The 25561-nt window shown below is 35.8% G+C and overlaps 1 protein-coding gene across 1 annotated transcript; it reads left to right on the forward strand.

Moving 5' to 3' along the window:
- The first annotated feature begins 1359 nt into the window (after nucleotides 1-1359).
- Nucleotides 1360-25122, forward strand: LOC128548458 (uncharacterized). Its single transcript, XM_053523314.1, has 11 exons — nucleotides 1360-1652; nucleotides 4561-4604; nucleotides 6503-6590; nucleotides 7359-7494; nucleotides 8725-8900; nucleotides 10326-10559; nucleotides 11047-11235; nucleotides 12318-12485; nucleotides 15669-15774; nucleotides 21682-21838; nucleotides 24194-25122. Exons 1-11 carry the CDS (start codon nucleotides 1577-1579, stop codon nucleotides 24335-24337), a joined length of 1518 nt encoding a protein of 505 aa, XP_053379289.1. The 5' UTR covers nucleotides 1360-1576; the 3' UTR covers nucleotides 24338-25122.
- The last annotated feature ends 439 nt before the right edge of the window (nucleotides 25123-25561 follow it).

The raw sequence follows: 25561 nt of genomic DNA on the forward strand, positions 1-25561 counted from the left end.
ACGTACTCTGGGTACGAACAAGCATTTCACACTTATTCATAAATTCTGTCACAAAGTGTCACATTTTTAAAAGTCTCACGTAGTCTAAATGACTTTGCATATTTTCAAATTTTTGAAGCTAAAGTTTGGCTTTTTATTTTACATCTTCGTTACATTCTCGGTAGCCTAGTGGTAGAGTGCCCGCTTTGAGTGCAGGAGGTCGTAGGTTCACTCATTTGCCGCGTCATACTAAAACGTGAAAAATGGCACTGGTAGCTTCCTCGCTTGTCGCACTTGGACTGGTCTATCCGGCGTTAGTATAATTGGACTGGGTCGGATATCATGCCACACGTCTACGGCGTGATATTTCAGTGAGGCAGCACTATAAAATTGGGCATTGCGCTCCCACAAGTAAATGCAGTCTTTTTTGACTGCAAAATCGTTGGAAAAATATAGTCTACACTAATTTATCTTAGGTCGATTGTGAAACAAGTTCTACAACTTATATTAATCGCCACGAGGGTATAAGAGAAGAGGCCAGTTTCCCTTTTAATGTTGAGCGCCAAGCAAGGGAGCTACTGGTACCATTTTCATGTCTTTGGTATGACGCGGACGGAGATTGAACCCATGACCTCCCACACTCGAGGCGAACGCTCTACCACTAGGCTATCGAAGTGGTATAAGACAAAAAGATAAACCCGAACACACACATACACCCTAAAGACATCCCTAAGTCTTTGGTATCGCGCAATATAAGTTCTACTTAACTTTGATGATGATTATGGTTTTGCTTCAGACTATAGCTATTTATTTCAACGTTCTATAACTAGCAAAATATCAAATTATAAACGCCCTTATGTAATTTGGCCTCGCGGAATCTTAATACTCGTATGCTTATTACTTTACTTAACTATTTTCATAATTTCGTTAGAAGACATATCAAAGACTAGATTTAACAAAATATTGCGTCTACTTCTTTGTATACCGTAATACAAGACGTCTTGGTATTTTGATATCCTTTGAGAAAAATAAATAGAGATAAAGATGTCCGAGGGAAAAAGAAACTCTTAAGACGGGCAGACAAACATTGTAGTTGTGAAATCTCACACCAGAGGCCTACGGGAGGCGGGTGATTGATTCAGCTACTAATTAGTGGCGAAGGTATCTAAATGCGTTGCCCCTATGAATGATCTGGGCGTTTGAAAAGAAAAGGCGGGTGGTATAATTTGAAAGACACTTATACTCGTCTATTCTGATTGACAACGTCGTATTTGCTTTTGTTTGGCTACGTAATCTGTTAACTTAAGGTAAATCTTTATGCGTATATATATAAATTAGGGTTTCAACCGATTTCTCTAAAATAATCGTTATAGTTTTGCATATGCAACAACTACAAAATAAATGATTTAAATAATTTATAGAATCAAATCCCGTTTTCAAACGTTTGTGCCTGAGTAGATATAAAATAAAGATTTACGAACTGAAAGTTTAAAAAACAAAAAGTCGGAAATTTTAATATGCGACTAAACCTTGTGCCAAAGAAGACATCATGTGAAAAGTGAAATATATTTACAAACAGTAAAGGCTATTATCAGAAATGGAATTCTGCGCAAGGCAAACTGGCGTTATTTGTTTCTTGTTAATTATTATTTTTATGTCAAATTACGCAAAAGGTAAGTTTTTCATTATACCATTTCACTAATTATTATGATACTTACGTACAAAAAATAAAATCTGTTTCAATATAAACACACATATGCTTGTACATTCGACTTAAGGTGGAGTCTGGTGATAATTGTGTCCTTTAATAAGAAATATACTACCTCTAATTAATTTCTTACTAAGAATTAGTAATATTTTTCAAACTTATATATATATATATATATATATATATATATATATATATATATATATATATATATATATTGTTGGTGCTGTTTAATCAGATTATCCATGCAATTATTCGTAACATTATATCAATAAAATGTGTAAGAAAAGTGCGTAAACAAGCACAAATGGTGATGCTGTAATGAATTTAAGTGGAGCAAGAGTGATAGTAGCGTCTGGTCATTCGCTGCGATGTGGTGTACATATATAAACCTTATTTGCTTAATGACAACACTTATTATCAGAAATCCACTAGAACGACTACTTTATTTTCAAAGATAACCCCATTTCAAATATACGTAGAATTTTGCAAACAAATTAAATTCTGATGAAATTAATAAAATCATTATTTTTCTCAGTTTGGTATTTTTTAATAGATATGCACTATAATGGATAAACACGATGTTTCTTTCTACGTGCGTTTCATTTGGCCTACGAATGTTCAACTTTAATTATTACCTTGCTAAATTTCTATAATAAACTTGTCCATCTTCAAATTTGGACAGTGCCATTAACTGTTATAAAGGGTGCATACCATCAAGATACTGACTAAATTGCGACCAGTGCAGATCATGATCAGACTGTACGGATGTGGAGGCTGATCTTGATCTGCATTTGTCGCAAAGGCAACATCAATCAAGTCCAGCATGATGAGGGTTAACTTAATATTGATGTAGAATATGTTGTACAACTTTTGCTGTAGCAGTTTATCTTTCGCCACTGAGCAGGTAAGATAACTAAACTTTGATTTTAAGATATTTAACTAGACGATTCGTCAAATAGAGGTTTTTAATGTAATATTGTGTTCGATACGGCAAGCACAAAACTCAAGGTAATTCGCGAATCACTGATTAACACAGCATTAGTGAACTTGTATTTTTATATTGTTTTTGAATCTGATATGGGGTGTGGGGGAAGGCGAGAGGGTTGGAGGGGAAGTAATTATGTTAATTATGGCAAACAAATTCATTTTAATGTATAAGAAATCAACTCCATTGAAGGGCGGTAATTATTAACGTTTTCGTAATATCGTTGCAAAAATAAAGGACAGCACTGAATGAGCCGTGCCATGAGAAAACCAACATAGTGGCTTTGCGACCAGCATGGATCCAGACCAGCCTGCGCATCCGCGCAGTCTGGTCAGGCTCCATGCTGTTCGCTTTCAAAGCCTATTGGAATTAGAGAAACTGTTAGCGAACAGCATGGATCCTGACTGGTCTGGATCCATGCTGGTCGCAAACCCACTATGTTGGTTTTCTTATGGCGCGGCTCAAATGTTGTTTCATGGACGCCGACAACACATTTTGTTTCGGATTAATATCAAAAACAATGAAATAATTCATTTAAAAAGAAGATTAAGTATAACATATACTTGAAACTGAACTTTCAAATTCTAACACTGCAAAGGGGGAAGTGACAGCGCTGTTCCAGCAAACATTTTAACTCTACACATGTGTTTGCAATGTGTATGCAGTGATATAGAATCTGACAGATGTGACCTTTTATCTATTTTGTGTTATACAATCACACGTCGTTGCCTGCTAAAAATCACAAGTTTGCTCAACCAATATATACGTGTCAGCTAATTTGGTTACAACACACTAAATAGCTGTTCTTCTTTATTTTTCATCATTATTTGAATCAAATTATTTACAAATATGTTAGTACAATGGTTTTGCCAATTTCGGTGAAGATTGCACAGGCCGAATCTTGTAAAAGGTCTTTTCGCTTTCTTGCTTACAAGAACGGTCACCCGTGGAATACAAATGTAGGTTTAGACATATGTATCCATTCACAGTTTATCAATAGTGTAATGTATTAAATGAGGAATTATCTTGACATTTCGTTTTCGTTTTTAATCATCTCATTTTATCATATATATATATATATATATATATATATATATATATATATATATATATATATATATATATATATATATATATCACAATCCAGTATACTAGATACTTTTAGATAGCCTTTTTAATCATATTCCAGATGCATTGCTTAATCTCGTTGATATGTCAGTTTGAAACATTGTTGGAGATGTGGAGATTGTTATATTATATTATATTTGTTTATTGTGTTATGATTAAATGTTCATTGTTGCCATGTATATATGATGTATATGTACCACATAGGTCTATGACCTTCTGGTTTAATGAAAATAAAACTTGAAACTCTTTATTCCATATAAAATCGACCTATTTCCAATGGCTGCAGCATACACCAGGACCCATTTGAAATGCCTATAACTTACACTTTCTCGAAGAATATTGCCAGTTCTGAATAGAAATCAAAAGAAAAGTGTTCGATGCAAGAAAAATATTTTCAGTCAAACTGTATACAGTTAAAATATGAGAGCCAAATGATTTAAGTTTCCATGAAAAATGCTGTCATTTTATTATTTCATTATGAAAATGCTACCTACATCTCAAGCATAGATATCTGTCATGTGATTTCAGAAAAAAAAAATGCAAAGAAACTAAGGAAATAGCTCTATAGAGAAACAATCTGAGGACTAATTGAATCCGCCATTATGCGACTACCTTTATTTCGCGCCATTTTCCCATTTAGTGTATGTATGCCAAGTCAGCGAAAAACTGTTTTCTTTTGAAACTGACCAATGTTTTAATTTAGCAGACGTTTCAGGTAAAACCACTAGCATTATTGCATTTCTACTTGTTCTTTCAGGCACGCCGACTATCGTTGAAGGAGATATAGTTAAAGAAGAGAACGTAAGTGTGGTATATCTTTTTGATTGTTATGAAAGAAATTAATGTATAATATGTATTATCTTGTTCTAAAAACATATGTCGATGTAAATAAAAATGAATGGCATTCAATACGAGGCTTCTCATAAAGATTTTTTAACGAAGCAAGCTGAAAATTAAAATTAATATAGCTGGGATATGTATGAAAATTAATCTAGGTACAAGGCATGCAATTTAATCACTGAAATAAGATGAGCCGTGCCATGAGAAAACCAACATAGTGGCTTTGCGACCAGCATGGATCCAGAAAAGATGTCAGCTGCATTTATGATAGTATTACGCTGTCAGTGCTTACTCTCTCACTTACTTCTTTAAAATGTTTAAAGCATCAAGTCAACCATTTACATAGTTTTCTAGTTACACTTAGTACGGTCTTTTATACTTAGGGGATATATGAGCCAGTTTCTTTAAAACTTCATTTCTTTCAAAGTAGGGGGGCACTCAGTCTCTTACGGTACCGAACAAACTTTCTACAACCTTCTGCCTGAACATGTAGAAAAGCTTTTACGAAAAGAGAATAAAAACGCTGTTCTTTCAATTAGACAATTAGATCTTCAACACACTATGTGCATACATTTTTGAGACATCATTACCTTTGACCTACACGTGTGATATTGATCTTTGAACTATGTGCCTGGGTCTTACCCCCAACACGTCAGATCAATGTGATGGACTTTAAAATCCAGCCATAAATGACGAGCATCTGGTAAGGAAACTGTGCCCAGTTTGTCCCATAATAAACTGCCTTGGAATGCCTTCCTGGAACAGACGCGTGGCCGTTGTCGATACGATTACAATATATGGTTCTAATTGTACACCATACTTTCATTTTATTTTTATAAATAAACGTCAAATTTGACGAGGACGAGATTTGTGTGACCTTTGTCAAATTATATCAAGTTTCTTCATGAACGCTTAAAGTAAAAGGTTTTTAAACTGTTTTGGCAATGTCGTTTGGTGTTTTATCACAAAAATGTCCATATTATGTGCTCTACAAAAATGAAAGTAATTTTTCCTTTTCTGAGGACCGATATCGAAGTTCTGTTTTATTAGGCGATTATTATCCTGCATAAACATTTCAGGTAATATTTAATGGGGTAACATCCCTTCCCGGTCTAACATTTGCACTATTACCACTTCCTACATCTATATAAACTAAAGTACGAGAACAAGTATCACGCAATAACTTCTGCAAATAAGCATAAATTTATAAAATTAATATAATTTCCTTACATGTATGTATTCTGTGTCAGGAAAATCTTTCTGTCTTTTAGTTCATTATATCATCTGAGATTTAATGCCTGTGAAAAAAAATTTCGTTAGAATCGTAATCGCTGGACATTTTGAGAAGGAATGACAGTATGTAAGGCGGATATCGACAGGAAAGACATGCGCGCAGGCTTCTCAAAAAACCTCGAGCGCTTCGAGCTCTCGGTGTTCACAAGAAGCCTGTGCGTAGGTCTTCCTACAGAGAGATACCTCGTACTCGGCCGATATCCTATACATAAAGTAGGCAGTAAATAACTGTTTTTCAACTAGTTTATAATGCTTGTATTATTCCTCATCTTTATAAATGTATAAACAGATGATAAGTGAGTCATTTGAAGTTGGTATTAATCGAATTTGACTTAATATTTTGCATATTTATCCAAAATTACATTATTCATGAATTTTGTCGAACCGCATGTAGAGAGTTCCCACTTCAGACAATTGAGTGAGTTAGTTATCACATATAAAATTCAGAACATCAGTTTACAATTTATTACGTTATTAATATATATATATATCTTTAATATTTAGAAACAGTTATTGTATTTACTAATAGGTTGATTAATTCATGCAAGTTTTTATTTTTGTTTTAGGATGTGGGTGTTCAAACAATGTCATACGTTATAAGGACAAATACATGGAAATCAGGACAAATTCCTTTTAACCTCGATCCCAGCATCAGTAAGTAAATTTTGCGATCATCAGGCTTCCATAAAATGGATGCTGAAAAAAAATAAGACGAAAAAATTCTGGCTGGCACATTTTTCAATGTCCCTTCTTGTACATGGTATTCTTTATATGTAGACACTGTTATTACATACATTAAAAGTAACTGAGTTCTGGTTAGACAGAGTAAGTCCCAATCCGCGATGGCAAAAATACTAAAAACTCGTTTAACTTATATAGAGGCTGGTTTGTGCCATTATGTTATTTCGTTCTGTCTCACAATAAATATGGCAGCTTGTAATTGAGGCAAGTTATCATCACAATAATAAGGATGAGAAAACTGATGATGATAAATTACATCGACATCATCATCATCAGCATCATTATTTTTTAGCGCCTTCTTTTCTACCATAATCATTACTCGTCTGTCATAATTATTATATAGTAGAAGTGTTTTATGTAACTGTCTTGGAATAAGCGTGTTGTTAAAATAACATCAATACAAAACGGGGCAGGGTAACTACAACAAACTGACACTATTTCGGAACGGTCGATGATCTCTGAAGTGGGAAAATGGGAGGGGGATGTCAAACGCATTTGTGAATTAAATAGCTTTTCTAAAATTTACCGTAATTTCAGTTTGTTGGACGACGCAGTATAACCAAAACACATTTCTAGCTGATCAGTGCTATAACATAAGTCATATAAGCATTCGTGGAAATTCACTTTTTGCCAAAAGATAACACACAAACGGGATGTTTATTGTTCATTTTCATTATTCAGCTAAAAACAGAGATATCTTAAGGAATGTTACGAGTGCCATGTATACCATCCATCAGAAAACAAGCAACTGCATTCAGTTCTTCCCGAGAACATCTAGCAACATGAACTACATCAACATAACTGGCTCAGATTCGGGGTAAGTGCTTCTGCATGTATTTAACAATTTCAAAAGAATCGTTCACTTAGATCTGATAAAACATGACAACCAGCTGATTGAGCATTTGCAGTATTAAAACTCAACATGGTACATATGTGCTTCTCATGTCAACCCCCCATGTTGGACAAACACATTCGTAACATATTTTACCTGTTACGAATGCGATCGCATATGTACGAAATCAGTTACAAATGCGATCTGTTACGAATGTGGTCCTACAGACCGATACGGGGACTTCTGAAAAGAGTAACACCAGGTCGAATGATATTCAAACAAAAACGTTATCAAATCTTGAAATTGTTCCAAATATTGAGTGTTAATTTAGATAGGTTTGAAAATAGTAAAATATAATTTAAAATTATGATGACATGAATATTTTTTATAAATACATTGCACTTTGTAGTTGACATTTGCATGATTTCAATCATAACTGTGATATCTCTAGACACAGCTACATTACAGGAATTCAGTTTTCGATGTTGCTCACTGTAGACCTGGAGCGGTTTTCTGCGCATGTCCGGAAGTGATTATCAATTATAGACTCCAATATGTGCCGGTTTTTAGCGATTTGAATGAAAAGCATCTTTAATGTATATATTTGTAACCAGGTTATTCATAACTTTAACCTTTAGATAGTATATTATACATATTATACACTTAATGTGTGCGGACATGCAATAATTTGCGTATTTTTGCAGTGCGCTCCGATTGATAATCACTTCCGGACATGCGCTGAAGACCGCTCCAGGTCTGCAATGAGCAACATCTGCTTTAGTTTGCTCGATTGCGCTCTCTGCTTCCAAATGATCTTCCTAAAGAAAAAAATATTGAAGGGTAACATCATTTGCTGCATTAGGTATTTTGCAATGTGCACGTCATGCAAAGTACACGTTATAAAATTGATAGTTCATGGTAAAACTTGTTATTTAACTTTAATTATGTATAGAACTTTTGCGCATTATTCTTTATTTTAAGGTATCTATAAAATCCGTATGTAATTAGAATCTATTAATGTAACTAAACCAGGCGTATACTGGTAGGGACCTATGTTGATAACATATTTTGAGGGAAAAACACTCACACACTAATAATATCGTTCGTATATGGTTAAAAATGTGAAATAATTCTACACTCTATGGAAGGAAAGTAAACAAAAAAAAATGTTTTAGACTTGATTCGTACCCTAATCAATTTTTTTTTAAATTTCAGATGCTACAGTTCTGTTGGCCAAGTAGGTGGTGGGCAAGTTATAAATGTTGGCCCAGGGTGCGGCATTGTAGGGATAATCATGCACGAGCTTCTCCACGCGCTCGGGTTTTGGCATGAGCATAGCAGGAATGACAGAGACAATTACGTTGATATAAAATATGAAAATATCCTCCCAGGTACCTAGATAAGTATATTCTAACCACTGAACAGATATGGCTCAAGTTAATAGTCTGTACGTCTATTAGTAAAACTTTACTCTTCATTTTGTATCTGGATTTACTAGTTATAATTGGACTTAAAGAACATTTTGTTTCTTCAGATAATTCTTCAAAAATTTCATTTTATACTTAAATACTTATTAGTTTATATCTATTAAGTATTACTCCCAATTCAAGTTGAATGATTTAACCTTTACCCTGTTAAATTTCTAAATTGGACTGGTCTGTTATTCAGTACTATTTATAGAGGGTAAGGGCTTGTATTCCATAGATCAATTGCCGCAATGATATACGATCTAGATGTAACTTTTGTTATCATTTAAGAACAAGACAAGTTTTAGCTTGACTATACGAAGAATGGAGAGCTATCCTACTCGCCCAGGCGTCGGCGTCGGCGTCGGCGTCGGCGTCGGCGTCGGCGTCGGCGTTCTTCCTCATCAGCAACTTGCTTAAAGTTTTGATGCACTTTCTCTTTATCGTTGTTATAACTTGATGAATTTGCTTAAAACTTAAAATAGTTATTCCTCATTATCACCCACATATTGCACAAAGGTCATCACTCTGGCATCAGTATATCATAAGTAATCCCCCTTTTTACTTATAATTTCAGTTTAAAATTTTGGTGCTAAATGGATTTGTATCAAACTTAAATTAGTTGTTCCACATCATCACCCACATAATATGATAAAAAAGTCATAACTCTTGCACCAATATTTCATGAATCATGCCCCCTTTTTACTTAGAATTTCAGGTCATTTGTGGTGCACTTTCACTATATCTTTGTCATTACAAGATTTTCCAGATTTGAATCATTAAACATACCAGTGACAGTTACAGCTTCCCCAGAATTTCACTTTCACGCATCGAAATAGTCGAGCACGATGTCTACTGATACAGCTTAAGCTTGTTTATTCACTTTGAAACGTTAGAAAATACCACTAAGTAATTTTGACTTGACAGTCTTAAGCAATGTAACATTATTCTTCTATTCTTAAATATCATTTCTGTTGTGTTTTTCTGTTCTTAAGACTGGACTCAGCTTGAAATAGCATCAGCGAAACCATACCCTTTCAGTTACGTAACCGATTCTTCATCGTAATAAGTATTATAGTTAGGTTACGCCGTCCGACTACAGTGTCACTACATTGCTTTCCAGTATTGTTCGCAGTTACAAACATTTTCTGTTCTCTTTCATATACATATTAAGGTTGCATTTAGCAGACTTAACGAGATTTATAACTGTGGCGTCTTGATTCCGAAGACTTCCGTAGTCGTCTCAATCCAAGGTAAAAATATATTTCAATAAATCACAATGTAAATGTCTCTCTGGTAGGGTATGGCGTTATTTGATCTCTATCAGAAACTAATGTTTATAATTTTAAGGTGAAGAATCAAATTTTGACACGAGACCAGACTCAACTGGTGTAGAGTCAGCGATTAAGTACGATTATTTATCCCTTCTGCATTACAAGTACAACCAGTTTGGTAAATTTAGACGTGATACAATAGTGCCAAATGCCGAACACAGTGATGTTGACAAAACTCTACTTGGGCAGCGGGAGAAGCTGAGCGATAAAGACATAGCCCGAATTATGTGGCTTTACAACTGTGACAGAGGTATGTATACATTGTACTTTTTGGATGGATTTTGAGTCACACCGACACTACAGGTCTTATGGCGATATTTCCAGATTTTGATGTTGGCGGAAGACCCCAAGTGCCCCTTCATGCATTATTGCATGCACGAAAAGCACTTGAGAAGAACATTCGACCTACCGCAAGCCAGCTGGATGGCTTCCTAACAGGAAAATTTTTATACCCAATCGAAGTTTCAAATCTACATTGGTGTAGGGCAAGTGATTCAAAGTCAGCGACCTTAACCACTAGGCCATGGATGAACCTCTGTACATAATACGGTATATATAATAATCGATTCACCTTATTGTATGTATACAATACATCATTACAGTTTTAACCAGTTTAAACAGCTGATATTAAATGACTTGCCCTGCTCAGCACGATGATAGTAAAACAATTTTATTTCAAATTGTGAATTATGTATATGTATACATAGCGAAGTATATCTTGTTTTATTATACTTCAGTTCCATCACCAGCATCCTCGTGCGCACCTCCCGATTTTGAAAATGTGGAAGTCGAGCCAGAACTGTACAGGTACACTGTCGGCACCATAGTTACATTTAAATGTAGTAAAGGGACACTTATTGGTGCAGCTCATAGTGAATGTTTGTCCACTGGGGACTGGTCTGGTGCAAAGCCCTTCTGTGTGCAAGGTAGGTACACTTTTTAACGCTTTACACACATTTCATGTTTTACACTAGACAGTCCTTTCGTATTTCAATTTCTTCGTGAAAGTTACTCACGCATCGGTAGCATATATCCATTTTTTGTACTTTTAGCAGGCTGACTGAAGACTGTCTCAAAGTTCCTAAAGTTCAGCAGAAACACGTAGACACAACGATCTTAAAGAAATAAAGCATACAATGATTACGTATTGGTGTTTTATTTGAAATGAAAAAAGTTGTGTCGTTTATAGGACTCTGTAGTTCGTTCATGCAGGTAGCTTCTAATGAAACATCGGTCCGCGAAAATGTGGGCCGAAAATAAATTGGCCTATAGGCAAAGTTAGGGTGAAAGCAGGCGTCCAGCAATGCACAGTACCTTGCACATTAACTTCGCTTCTACCTGTTAGGCATAACAAAAAAACCTGTCAACCGATTTCTTTTTCAGTAATGTTGGCTGAATTAGGTATCTGTTGCTTTTACAATTCAACGTATAGCTAGCAATTCTGTGTGGAGAACTCAGAGTTTTACATATGAGCCGCGCCATGAGAAAACCAATGCCGTTCGCTTTCAAAGCCTGTTGGAATTAGAGAAACTGTTAGCGAACAGCATGGATCCTGACCAGACTGCGCGGATGCGCAGGCTGGTCTGGATCCATGCTGGTCGCAAAACCACTATGTTGGTTTTCTCATGGCGCGGCTCATATCGTAATACTATCACAGCCAGAATCTGCTTTTTTTCATTTCCTACACTACAAAGTGTGCAGTAATGTTGGTGATACTTTGGTTTTCTCCCAGGGCACATCAATCGAATGAAATATAAATAAAATGTGTACCAATAAATGGTGATATTGCCTTATCATCTCACCGACAAAAATTTATACCAGTTATGGTGACATATTCTTCTTCACTCACACTGATACAGTTTTATGACAATGGTAATATACGCTGTCTTCTCTCCATCACCCACAAAAAATGCACAGATTTAGGGGAAAAATCTTAAAATAATGTTCACTGCACCACATCAATAAACTAAACTATATCATTGAAATAAACCCGTATGTATACTTTCAGCGACAGAATTTCGATACTGTGATATGGAGGCTAATTGCTTAGATGGACCAAAGGCTTGGTATTTTCCAACGATATATCAACAAGTGGCTAAATGGAAGCAGGTTTCTGGACAGACACCAACTCCTAACACTGGTCCAAACACCGATCATACGACTCAATCCGGTGATGGTAAATAACTCTTTAAACAATCAGATTCTTCATTTCTCAAGTAATGTTTTTGTTGCAGCATTTTAAGGAAAGGAAAAAAGTATATATTTTATAAGCCATTTTTGTTTCAGCTTGACTATTCGAAGAATAGCCTTTAGCTATTCTACTCAGTCTGGCGTCGGCGTCGGCGTCGGCGTCGGTGTCGGCTTCACATCGTGATTAAAGGTTTGCATAAAGCTTTGAATCCTTTTCTAGGTCAATTATTAACCTCACTGGGTCAAGTTTTGACTTGTAATTTGGCCAAATTATGCCCCTTTTTGGACTGATCAAAATTTTGCATGCAAGTTACTGTCTCCAAAACTAATGCAGATACCGGAATGAAATTCTATAGATATATTAACATTAAGGATAATATTTCTGCTTCTGAACAACAATTAGAATAGCCAAGCATTGACTGTCTTACAGGCAGCTCTTGTTGTGCAGGATATTAGTTAGAAGCTGGTCTATGTTTTACCTATTATTACTTCATTAAGTGTTTTTGCACATGTCCCGAAAACACGTGAACAATATATCACATTAAGTCGAAATTTCGGTTACCTTTAAGTAAAACGATCCACCCCTTCGAGATAACCAGTTTCAACTTTATAGACTTTTATTTGAGGATCTTGTCGTTGTTTCTTAGATACTCTTTTGAGCTCTTTTGAATTTATATGAAAGAAGTTTGATATTGTCAACATAATTTCAATTTTCTTGCATGAAACAAGCTTAATATGTGAGACAAACTCAACCCGTGTTTCTACTGACTGGATTTTTTTGTAAAAACAATCCGCATTTTCATAGGATTGAGATCAGGAGTTATTTCGTACGTTCTAGTTTGTTTTGTGCATTTACCTCAATACTTGTTCAAAGATACGTTATTCAACTAACTGTTTTCTACATACGCTAAATAACTTTGATATTGCATTTTGGTATCGATGCGTCTGAAAGCTATTTATGAGCTACATGTAGAATGCCATTTGCGGTAAATTAAGGAAGCCCTGGAGGGACAATTGATTTCCGTACTTCCCACTTCTGACTTCTAACTTTTGCACTTCTCACTTTCAACTTCATGACTTCCTACTTCCTACTTCTAACTTCCACACTTCTGACTTCTAACTTCCGCACTTCTGACTTCCAACTTCCTGACTTCCGACTTCTGATTTCCAATTTCCACACTTCTTACTTTCGACTTCTTGACTTCTTACTTCCTTCTTCTAACTTTCGAACTTTTGACTTCTTACTTCCGCATTTCTGACTTCCAACTTCCTGACTTCTTACTTCCGACTTCCAACTTTCACACTTCTTACTTCCGACTTCCAAAGAAGGAAAGTTGGAAGTCAGCAATGCGGAAGTTGGAAGTCGGAAGTCAGGAAGTTAGAAGTCAGAAGTGTGGAAGTTAGAAGTCAGAAGTGCGAAAGTTAGAAGAAGGAAGTAAGAAGTAAAGAAGTCAGAAGTAAGACGTGTGGAAGTTGGAAATCAGAAGTCAAAAGTGCGGAAGTCAGAAGTGCGGAAGTTAGAAGAGGGAAGTAAGAAGTCAAAAAGTCGGTTGTAAGAACTGTGGAAGTTGGAAATCAGAAGTCGAAAGTCAGGAAGTTGGAAGTTAGAAGTACTGAAGTTAGAAGTCAGAAGTGCGGAAGTTAGAAGAAGGAAGTAAGAAGTCAAGAAGTCGGAAGTAAGAAGTTTGGAAGCTGGAAATCAGAAGTCGAAATTCAGGAAGTTGGAAGTCAGAAGTGTGGAAATTAGAAGTAAGAAGTGCGGAAATTAGAAGTTGGAAGTTGGAAGTCAAGAAGTTGGAAGTGAGAAGTGCAAAAGTTAGATGTCAGAAGTGGGAAGTATTGAAATCAATTGTCCCTCCAGGGCTTCCATAGTAAATAGGTATTCAGTTTGACATTCCTTTTCTGTTTCTTGTGACGGTTAAAGTAGAATGGAAAGCTTGAGTCAGACAGTTGACTCTTAATATTCGTCTTTTCGGCGTAGCTGTATAACATGGATTTCGACCTATATTCTGTAGTAATCGGACACGTTGAAAAGATTATTTATTACCGAGTCTTTAAGAACATCGAATATCAGAAACACCTAATACATAGAGGGTATTTGAAAGTTTGTTGTTATTTTGAAGACTTTAGTAATTTATCATCGCAAGTGAAATCGAAAGGAAATATCTTTCCCCGTTGCGTACCCCACTTGCAAGAAAGGCTTGTCGAAGGAAATATCTTTCCCCGTTGCGTACCTCACTTGCAAGAAAGGCTTGTCGAAGACCATGAGTACATATGAATGAGTGGCGGCTTGTTGTATCTGTAGTCCAACTCATTATATGTGGGTCGAGATATTGTGATAGTGAATTATTGATGGGGGATTCTGATCCAACACAAAATTATTTCAGCATAGCATATGACATCAGATCATTTTCACATTCTACCATAGATGCATATCCAAATCTTTTCTGTCTTGTAAAATAATCAAAGCTTATTTTATTTGTTTAACTTGTCAAATAAGGTCAGAAGTACATTAGCGGACATGTAACAAGTACATCCTGTCAAGTTGATATATTGTTGATGCATTTATGTAATTGTTTATTATATCAAACCCACACGTTTTATACGTCAAATTGTCAACTGATGTTAGAGAATTGCTATATATTCGATGTTTTAGATATTTCGGGAGAAGGGTCTCAAAGAGACATGGTGAGGCCTAGTAATGGGTGTCGCAGATATTAAGTTAGGTTTTAGATATGACATTTGTTAAGACTTAAGAAGTTACAAAATGAATTATGAAAGTTATGTACGAAATATTCTACTGTGTAAATAAACATCAAAAACGTTCAGACTCGTGTTGTGCTACGTTACAGTCTGCACATCCTGCTAAATCATCTGAACCGTGCCATGGGAAAACCGACATAGTGGCTTTCGACCAGCATGGATCCAAACCAGCCTGCGCATCCGCGCAGTCTGGTCAGGATCCATGCTGTTCGCTACTGGTTTCTTTAATTGCAATAGGCTTTGAAGCGAACAGCATGGATCCTGACCAGACTGCGCGGATGTGCTGGCTGGTCTGGATCCATGCTAGTCGCAAAGCCACTATGTTGGTTTTCTCATGGCGCGGTTCATTTCTGATTTTTCCATACGCCAAACATTATTACAAGATATTTCTTGTTTTTATTTGCAGGCTCTTACCTGTTAATGGAAGCCACTGACATTCCAGCAAAACAAACCGCACTCGCTCTGTCGCCGGTGCTATTTTTTCCAGAAAGGGGATTACAAGTCTGTATAATGTAATTAACCTGAATTATTTCACGTTTATTTTATCAAGTGATCATGTTTTAACGTACCAAAATCCTTCATAAGTTTTCCCGCCTTCTAATCAGTATTCTTCTCATTTTGACACAGAAAAGCAAAGTGATATTTTCTGAGAAAAATGTAATTTTAGTGTGCACAAATCAATGAATAAAGAACAGATAAAAAAGGAAGTAGTTTCAGTTTCTGAAGTTTTAATATAAAAAATATACGAGACGTTTTCAAAAACAGCGGAAAAGTTTTATGATCATCAAGTTTCAATATGTGGTAACACTATAGTACTTTTTATACGGCCCGCCGGTCAAAGGTCAGAACTGAGGTCCTAAGGTTTTATATTATGATATCAGAAATCACCTTTCGTAACTTTTTATTCCATTTGTGTCTTCAGGCAAGCATTTAGTGTTGACCTTTACACAGGTCGAAGTTCTAATACTTTGAAGATTTTTTATATATATACAAAGAAGAATTTTACCGTGTATTGTCTTGTCGATTTAAACGCGTTTTGCAAAATGACCTACTTATGGCTTTTACTCCGACCATTTACGCCTAAAAAGGATTCTAGATTAGTTTCCTTACCTCACCCTTGTTATCCAGATAATACGAAATGCTGTGATAATTCCAAAATGCTACAAAATGACGGATGAACGCTTCTGAAAATTTCATGTTTTTCGGTAAGTTGCTGTGGCTTGATAAGAGATTTTAACCAACAGATGTTGCAGAAAGAACTAATGGTGATTTGTTTCCATGGAACTCAAACTATTTTACTTTATTTTTGTGAATACAATACACAATATATTAAATAGTTTACAAAATCCATGTAAGTTTAGTTTGAAAATTCATAAAAAAATATTTAGAATTGTTTGTTATGCTTGTAATTCACTGTATATACAGCCCTACCATTTCACTATTTAAGTTTAGAGTAAGTTGTTTACGTTTGCCGATTTTATGTCGAAACCATGTATATTGATCCTTGTGTGAAAAATGGATAATAGCCGAAAATGACCATGGATAATGCCCTAGATGTGTTGTCCTTGAAAGTGGATAATAGCCGTCATTGACTTCTTTTATTTACATACCATTACACATTGACCAGTTTTGTGTGTGTAGACATGTTTTGGTGAATGATTTTGTAACAACATGATGATATGAACTTGTTAACGATCTTTAGCTCGACTATTCAAAGAATACTAGAGCTACTGGACTCGATCACGCGTCGGCGTCCGCGTTAATGTCGGGGTCCGCGTCCCGATTTGGTTAAGGTTTTGTATGTAAGCTGGTATCTCAGAAACCACTTGTGGAATGGATTGAAACTTCACACATTTAATCACTTTGATAAACTGACCTACACTGCACAGGTTCCTCCATAACTCTATTTTGCTTTTTTTTGGACAAAATTATATCTCTTTTTCGACTTATAAATTCTTGGTTAAGGTTTTGTATGTAAGCTGGTATCTCAGTTCTCACTAATAAAAATGGATTGAAACTTCACACACTTGTTCACTTTCATGATTTGACGTGTGCTGTGCAGGTCCCATAACTCTGTTTTGCATATTTTCAAAATTATGGCCCTTTTTCAACTTAGCAGTCTTTGGTTTTAAGTTTTTGTATGTAAGCTCGTATTTCAGTATCCACTGAGGGGAAAGGATTGAAACTTCACACACTCAGTCATGAGTATCAGTCATGAGCTGATAAGCACTGTGAAGGTTCCATAACCCTTTCCCCATTTTTACAAAATTATGCCCCTTTTTCGACTTTTGTATTCATTCAGTTGGCAAGGCTGTTGAATAGCCGAGCGATGCTGTCCTCCGACAGCAACCTAACAAGCAGAGCATATGAAACCCACCGCTCACGAGTAAACAAGAATTTTCCCGGGGTAGCCGCTATGGTGCCCCCGCCCCATACACCGTCACCCTCTACAACGGCCTCACAATTACAAAGATAATCCGAATGATAACTTTGGATAAAGACCAGATAAAGAATGCCGAAAAGATATGGCCATATATTGGCGCTTGTTTCAGTGTTGGTGGGGGGGGGGGGGGGGGGAGTATCCGGCAGTCAACCTATACAGATCTTTGGCTCCATTAGAAATGGCTTTTGGAGTTTGGCTGAAGGTTATCTTCAACCTACCAAGATCTACGAGAGGTAAAATACTGTCTTCCAAAATGCCCAGGATTTTCAACCCCACAAAACATACCACAGATTTTGAACAGCAGTCAAAATACCATGGTTATTATAGCCCAAGGAACCAAGCAAAAAAAATAATGATCTCAATTACAATTCATAACACCAACTTTAAGTATTGAACTTACAGAAGAAGAGGGAAGGCGATATTGAACAAATATTAAGTTAATGAACGTAGATCTTATCCTATACACTGGGACCAACTCTTTATATTTTAGTATAGAGTCTTGTATTGCAGATGAAATTTTGGTAGACATGCTATGGGGGACAACTTTGTGTGCAAAAGTTAACAAGTGTACTAAATTATTAAGTACAATATCAAACTATTATCAGTTAAGAGATTAAGGGGATGTACTTCTATGAATTCACAGCAGTATTCAACATATTCCAGCAAAACTGACCTGTTAAAGTGCCATTATTTTCACACTCTTAAAATGCTAACGGACCCCTAGCATACTTAATTTCTAAATATGGGTGTACCCCCTCCTCCTTTGGAATATCAGCACATGAAGATTCATGTGTTAATTTTACATGTTCTGGCTTGTTTATTTTTTACCAAAATCTAGCAGAAAATATACAGGCATGTAAGCTTTAGAACCTTCTGACAACGGACTTGAGTTCTAAAACAGAATTTTACAAAGATATAGACATTTACCTTTTTGATAAAATATTTTAGGAACATCTGGTACTAACCATGTGTATAAAACATTACCTTGGGCATGCTACAGCCATTAGTTACCACATTTTAAGGGTATACTTCTTCAATATACAACAATCGGCACCTTTAGAACAGCATATGCAAAATTACAAACTACTATATTGGCTATTATTCTCATAGCATTTCGGGCTTTATCTTCAAAATTTCTATGAACACTTGGGTCAGTATCCATCGACTACTACATATGCTTACATATTTGTCAATATGGGTTGTTTGATCCAAAACAAAAAAAATTGAACATGTTCAAATCATTGTTTATATAATAACTGAATAATACAAAATAATGATATTCATTACCGAAAGTCCATTAAATGAGGTTGACAACGCTTTGAATCCCCAAACTCATTCTCAAAAGCAAAATGTACACATTGTTTGGGGCTCTCCATACTGAATAATATGTCCAATATTCAAATTGTTTAGTGCAAATGGTACAGCTTCTAAACCAATCAGTTGTAATACTTTAAACAATCAGAATGAGTAATAAGAAAATACTGACCAAAAAAATGTCCATACCAAGTTGACATTTCCTCCAGTTTGTAGCATTTTGAAATTATCACATCATTTCGTATTATCCGGATAACAAGGGTGTACCTGGTGTAATTCGAACGTGTTGGAATGGGTATTTATTTTATTTTTGCGTGTTTGTTGGCCAAAAAAAAATGCTTTTTCGTTAAGGTGTGTCGTAATTATTTAATCAGGACTTCGGCCTTCGTGATTAGATTACTACGCATCTGAACTCAAAAGCGTGTCTCATTTGCCAACAAAATACGCGAAACGAAAATCTATTTCCATGCATATACTATCAACCGGTTTTTTCATATGAGGAATCATGTAATAAAATATACTCATTGAATAACTTGCCGGTCAATATTCCAAAGTATTGCCCGAGGTCCGAAGGACCAACAAAACTCAAAGTAATTTTTCCCTAAAGTTCTGACTTTAGCCTAGCGCAATTTAGTTTAGACCTTAAGACCGGTGAGAAGCAGAAACTATTGACCAGCGATTTATTTAACGTAATTGATCCATAAGGTCAGTCGGCAATTTACGTGAGATTACGTAATCTGTCGATGCTGCTTCGGCATTTTCCGACTGCTACTGTAGCACGTACGAGCAACGAGGCGGATATTGCCGAAGTCCATCTCGGAGACTACATAATCACACGAAAATTGCCGATATTCAATATAGGTCCATTGCTTTAAGGATTCATTTTATAGTATACATACCGGTCAATATTCAAAACAATTACCTTGTATCCAAAGGACTTTCAAAGTGCCAAGTAAAATTTAGTTTTGAAGTACAGACTGCTAAATTGCTTATATTACGGATCGACCGTTTATATGAAAAGACGCGTAATAATATACACTCAGTCCAATTAAATGACATACCTGACTATATTCCAAACTTTTACCCGCGGTCTGAAGGGCAAAGCTTTGGCTGTTGATCGGCAAATCATTAATACATATTTTAACATGAGGTCAGAAATAATTTTACACTTATTTTCTTTTAAGCAAAAACTAGTGTTGAACTATACATCGTTCAGCAGCAGTAACTCTTATTTAGATGCTGATTAATTTTTGAGTTAGATTTGTTAAGTATATAATAAATATATTTTCATAATGGAGATACCCAAACCCCATCCCCGCTCGGTACCCCCCCCCCCCCCCCCAGCAAACATTTACACCATTATGTTAATGAACGGATATAATTAGATAATCATCGTGATTAATCATTATTTATGTACTATCTCATTCATCACTGGTTTCTGCCGTAACATAAATCTTGCTTTTACATTTGTATGATGCCAAACAGTTCAAATATTGAAACTGATGAGACTTTAGGAATATCGTTCGTCCGTCCGCAAATCTGGATTCTGCAATTACTCTAAAAAGTATTCAAGCTAGGTTTATAGATTTTGGTGTGTGAATAGAGGACTATAGATTATACATGTGCATGTATTATTCTTGTAGATCAAAGGTGAAGGTCTTTTTTGAAGGTCGAGTAAACGTTGTTTCTGCTCCATAACATTATGTGCGTTGATGGATTATCTTTGTGCTACGCACAAACGTTTCCCATGATGAGACAATGTGTCAACATATGATCTATGCGTGTCGTTTAAAGGTCAAGGCCACCAGTAGCCGACTTCTGCATTGTCACTGTAATACTGGTCACTTGTTTTAATTTTTACAGAAGCATGTTAAAGGTGGTCAATCAGATTTTGGTCAACTTTCAGATTTTTTTAAACTTTACCAACTGATAATTTACACTTATTTGTGTTTATCAAGTTCTTAATACACATCAGATTTTCACTGGAAGAATTTTTAAACTATGATTTTCCTATCCTGGTTGCCCAACCAAGATAGCGTTATTTTAGCATAAGTATAAATTTAATAAACATACATTGCCTAAGGAATGTTATGAATATAAGCACTACTGTATTAGAGTTGTAAAAGATTTGCATTGACAAGAACATATTTTGCCAAATTCATTAGAAATGTAAGTTTATAAAATTATTATTACCTCCCTTTCTCTATCTTGGTTGCACAACCCAGATAGATTTAAAATAAATCAATTCCAAAGCTACACTTTGTTTCAAAACTTGCCTTTTGTTTCAGGTAGTTGTAATATTCCAATATATATCAAATGCAAATGTAAAACTAGAAATTATATTGAAATTAAAAGAAATAATCCACTTTTTAAACACTTTTGTATTAAAGGGAGATAATTACAAAATTTCTTTAGAAGTAATAAATCATACATTTCCAATAGGTATCTAACTTTATGTAATGGGTCTTTTTGTTCCTTAAATAAATCTCTAACAGAATATATAAATACTGAAAAATGTCAGAAAATGTTCCTCAAATGTGATTGACCACCTTTAAAGGTATCAAATGAACATCTTTCATTACAACATTTTATCTATAGGTATTTAATTCAAATCAATTTGGTATTATGTTATCTTGAAAAGAAACTTTTGTTTCGATGTTAGGTTTTTTTACTACATGTTCGGTGAAGATCTTGATTCAACTTCCACCTTATCTGTGTATATCAACTGGAAACAAATCTGGACACGGACTGGGTCAACTACTGAGCAGAATTGGTACAAAGGGGTCGGTGAAACAAATATAACATCAAATTATGCTTTCGTAAGTTGCTGTACTTTAAATGATTTTTAAGACTAAATTCTTACAAATTATAGCCGTAAAGGAAATAAAAGAGGATATAATTTTATAATGAAAAATTCCAAGTGCCTGAGGCGGGATTCGAAACCGGGTCGCACGGGTGGAAGGCCAATGCTCTAACCACTGAGCGAAACAGTCGACTTCCTGAACCGTTGTCAGCGTGAGGCTATACGTAAGTTCTTTTCTCTTTTCTCACTTGAATGCTATTTAGGCATAGAAAGTGCCACTTTAAGCAATACATCATGTCCGTTTCCCGGACGAGCCCCCAATGACTCAATGGCGTAACAGAAGTTGAAAAGAACAGAAATTTATGACGAAAAATGCCAAGTGCCTGTGGTGGGATTCGAAACCGGGTCGCACGTGTAAAAGTTCAGTGCTCTAACCACTGAGTCAAAGGGTCGACCCCCTGACGCAGTTGTCAGGGACTGGTTTTAAACGTGAGACCTTAACAGAATATGCACTTTCAAATATTAAAAATTTGTCTCTACACATGTAACCTAGAAACAGCGACACAAAGAAAATTGGTGGTGTGGGAGGGAGGGGGTGGGGGTGGTGTACGTAATCAATTTAGGCCATGAAGGTACATAAATGTAACAGGCTGAAAATACTTGATGCTTGACCGGGAATCGAACCGGGGCCTCTCACACCTAAGGTGGTCACTTTACCACGTCGTTATAAAAGCGAGCTCAATAGCAAGGAAATATAAGTATCGCTGGCAGTAGATGCGGATTGGAATATAGACTCTCAGATATAACTGTTTGTGTTATAACTCGACAGAGCCTTGATACCGCCTAAACAGTTACCCTCGAGCCGAATATTTTCATACATATAAGCAGTGAAATAATGTTATAATCTAGTATTTCATTCTTGGCAAGGTCCATATTGGATTCAATGCTGTTATCGTGTCAGTGGTCCACTGGGTTAGAGTCCATTACATGTTTATTTTTGGCCATATAGAGTCCAGTGAATGTTGGTTAATAACAGACTTCGGATAATTTAAAAGCTAATGCTAGGAAATTTGCTCAGTCGACAGAGTTCAGTTAAAGCTGATGCTATCAATAATGTTCTGCCAAAGTCGATGCTAGGAAAAATAACTCAATCACTAGAATTCAGCTTTAGCCAACTCTAGAAAATAACAGAGTCAGTAGAGCTCAGTTAGAGACGGTACAGAGGATTCAACCTTCGCGCATGAATATTGTCAAACAACCATCCCTGCCTCTTAACAAATCATGCGATGATAGTTCAACCATGTAATCCTAAAATAGCGAAACGCTTGACAACACCTGGTAAATCAAATGCTTGCCATAACCTAAAGGTAAACTGACATATATATCACAACCTCTAAGAACATAATGAAAATATTTAATGTATCTGTATACTATATAAATATCATGTGGCAGTGTGTGTGACATTGATATTGTCAACCCGAGGGCAGAATGTTACCCGATGCGAAAGCCGAGTGGTGACATTCTGTTTCGAGGGTTGACAATACCAATGTCACACAAGTTGCATTATGATATTTATTTTGTTATACCGAACAAATTTACGAACATGAAAAGTTAAAAAAATGTTTTTAATTCGTTTCCTCTATTGCGCGTTAGTCGCCTGTGTAAACATTGAATAGTGACGTCATTATATACTATATGTGCACATGGGAGGCAATCATTACATGATATTTAGAATATCAGCGCGGTCACATGACCTGACAATCACTTTCACTTAGTCAAAAAGGTTGAACATGTTTCTGATAGTCAAAATATCTCTTTCTCGGGTAATGGGATCGTATCATTGTAGACAAAAGTGAGGTATAATAATACAGTATGCCCATGATGCCATTCCTTAAATTCTCATAATGTTATTTAAAATGCCGTCAAATAATTTCGTTGTTTACATATTAGCAGGTGCGCGTCATAACACCAGAAAAAGAAGTAAATATTGGATTTTTTTTGTATTTTTTTAGTTTTTTTTTGCTCATTTTACAAACCGTGAAAATATATAATATTTAACTACTGAGACAAAAAAAAATATAACTCGGCTGAAAGAAATAAATAGAATAAAAAAATAAAACAATTTGTACGTCATGGCAGTTTCTACTGTACCAGTAAGGGACGTAACATCGGTTGGAGTTTGAAAAGGATTGTCTTATAGATTTGATTTACTTTGAAATTCATTTGACCACAATAGCCTTTAAAGTTCTGCGTGCTGCCATAAAAAGCTCGTCCCATTGCTCGTACTCTGTGCTGCTTTTTTTCTGGTCCTTCGGGATTCCACTAATTTATATTGTTATATTCTTTACACTTTAAACGTTTTCTTTTTTAGGTTTTTATATCAGCGACAAGAGGCGATAAGGGAGATAAGGCAGATATTGCTATTGATGACGTGTTTCTTGGCCATTGTGCCGAGGTAAAAAAGTACAGTGAAGTGATTGACCAAGCTGAATCAAAGGCAAAAGAATACGATTAAATTAATAGCTTATAGCTTCTTAAATGTTAACGTTTAGCCTGTTAAATTTATTTCTAAAATAAAAAGGTACATCATTCAACGTAGGCAGTGCCATATATTATTGGAAGGGGTGTTCAATGAAAATTTACCAACTGAATAGCGAACAGGGCAGACTGACCTTGGTCTGCACCGATCGCAAAGGCAGAATCATTTGCCGCTAGCATGCTAAAGGTAAAACTATGCAACGGACATAAAATAACGATGTATTTAACTTGCTTTAAGTGGAAATGATCGAAGTGATTCCGCGGAGGACTTAAGTATTTGCCGGCACATTGTTAGAATATTTGGTGGTTTAAAATATGAACAAGTTGTATATTTAATTTTATTGTTATTTTTTTTTTTAATTTTGATGTTATGATAGGCAAACAACGTTTGCACTGTGTCGTTCTGTAACTCTGAACTTTGTGTATATGCTACGTGCTTCAGAAGTAGATTATACTGTGTTTATCATGTACGTTACCATGTACGTTTGCTTGAATTATGTGTCAAACATTTTACTGTGCTTGATTGTTGTGCCAGAAGATTTTGCACGTATGAAAATATGTCATTACCCGTAATGTAATATGAAACCCTGAAATATAACTCGTAATTTGTTTCTACTCGGAATGTTTTCCTACGTGAATGCTTTGAGATCGGAAATACAAGAACGACAACTCTATATGGAGATTGACTCATTTGGTTAGTTTGTAATGAAGAACTTCAGCAAGAATATATATAAGCCGTGCAATGAGAAAACCAACCTAGTGGGTTTGCGACCAGCATGGATCCAGACCAGCCTGCGCATCCGCGCAGTCTGGTCAGGATCCATGCTGTTCGCTAACAGTTTCTCTAATTCCAATAGGCTTTGAAAGCGAACAGCATGGATCCTGACCAGACTGCGCGGATGCGCAGACTGGTCTGGATCCATGCTGGCCGCAAACCCATATATGTGGTTTGTTAGGTTATACAATTAATAGTACATGTATCAGTATATGCAGTAAACAATCAGATACATCCGAAGCTGAATCATATTAACCTTTACCTAACTTAATTTCAAAACTGGACTGTTCCAACATTCAATTTGGGCAGTACCACTTCTCATTGAAATAATTTTCATTTAAAGAGATGTTCACTGATAATTTACTGACTGGATAGCGAATAGTGCAGACTAAGATAAGCCTGCACGAATGTGCAGACGGGTCTTGG

Source organism: Mercenaria mercenaria, chromosome 2 (genome assembly GCF_021730395.1).
Source record: "Mercenaria mercenaria strain notata chromosome 2, MADL_Memer_1, whole genome shotgun sequence".
NCBI lineage: Eukaryota > Metazoa > Mollusca > Bivalvia > Venerida > Veneridae > Mercenaria > Mercenaria mercenaria.

Excerpts from the sequence above, each read along its gene's own strand:
- LOC128548458 (XM_053523314.1), top strand. The coding sequence starts at position 1,577 with ATGGAATTCTGCGCAAGGCAAACTGGCGTTATTTGTTTCTTGTTAATT. Across the intron at positions 4,605-6,502 it reads ATATAGTTAAAGAAGAGAAC|GATGTGGGTGTTCAAACAAT; the intron begins GTAAGTGTGGTA and ends TTTTTGTTTTAG. Across the intron at positions 21,839-24,193 it reads TAACATCAAATTATGCTTTC|GTTTTTATATCAGCGACAAG; the intron begins GTAAGTTGCTGT and ends TTTCTTTTTTAG.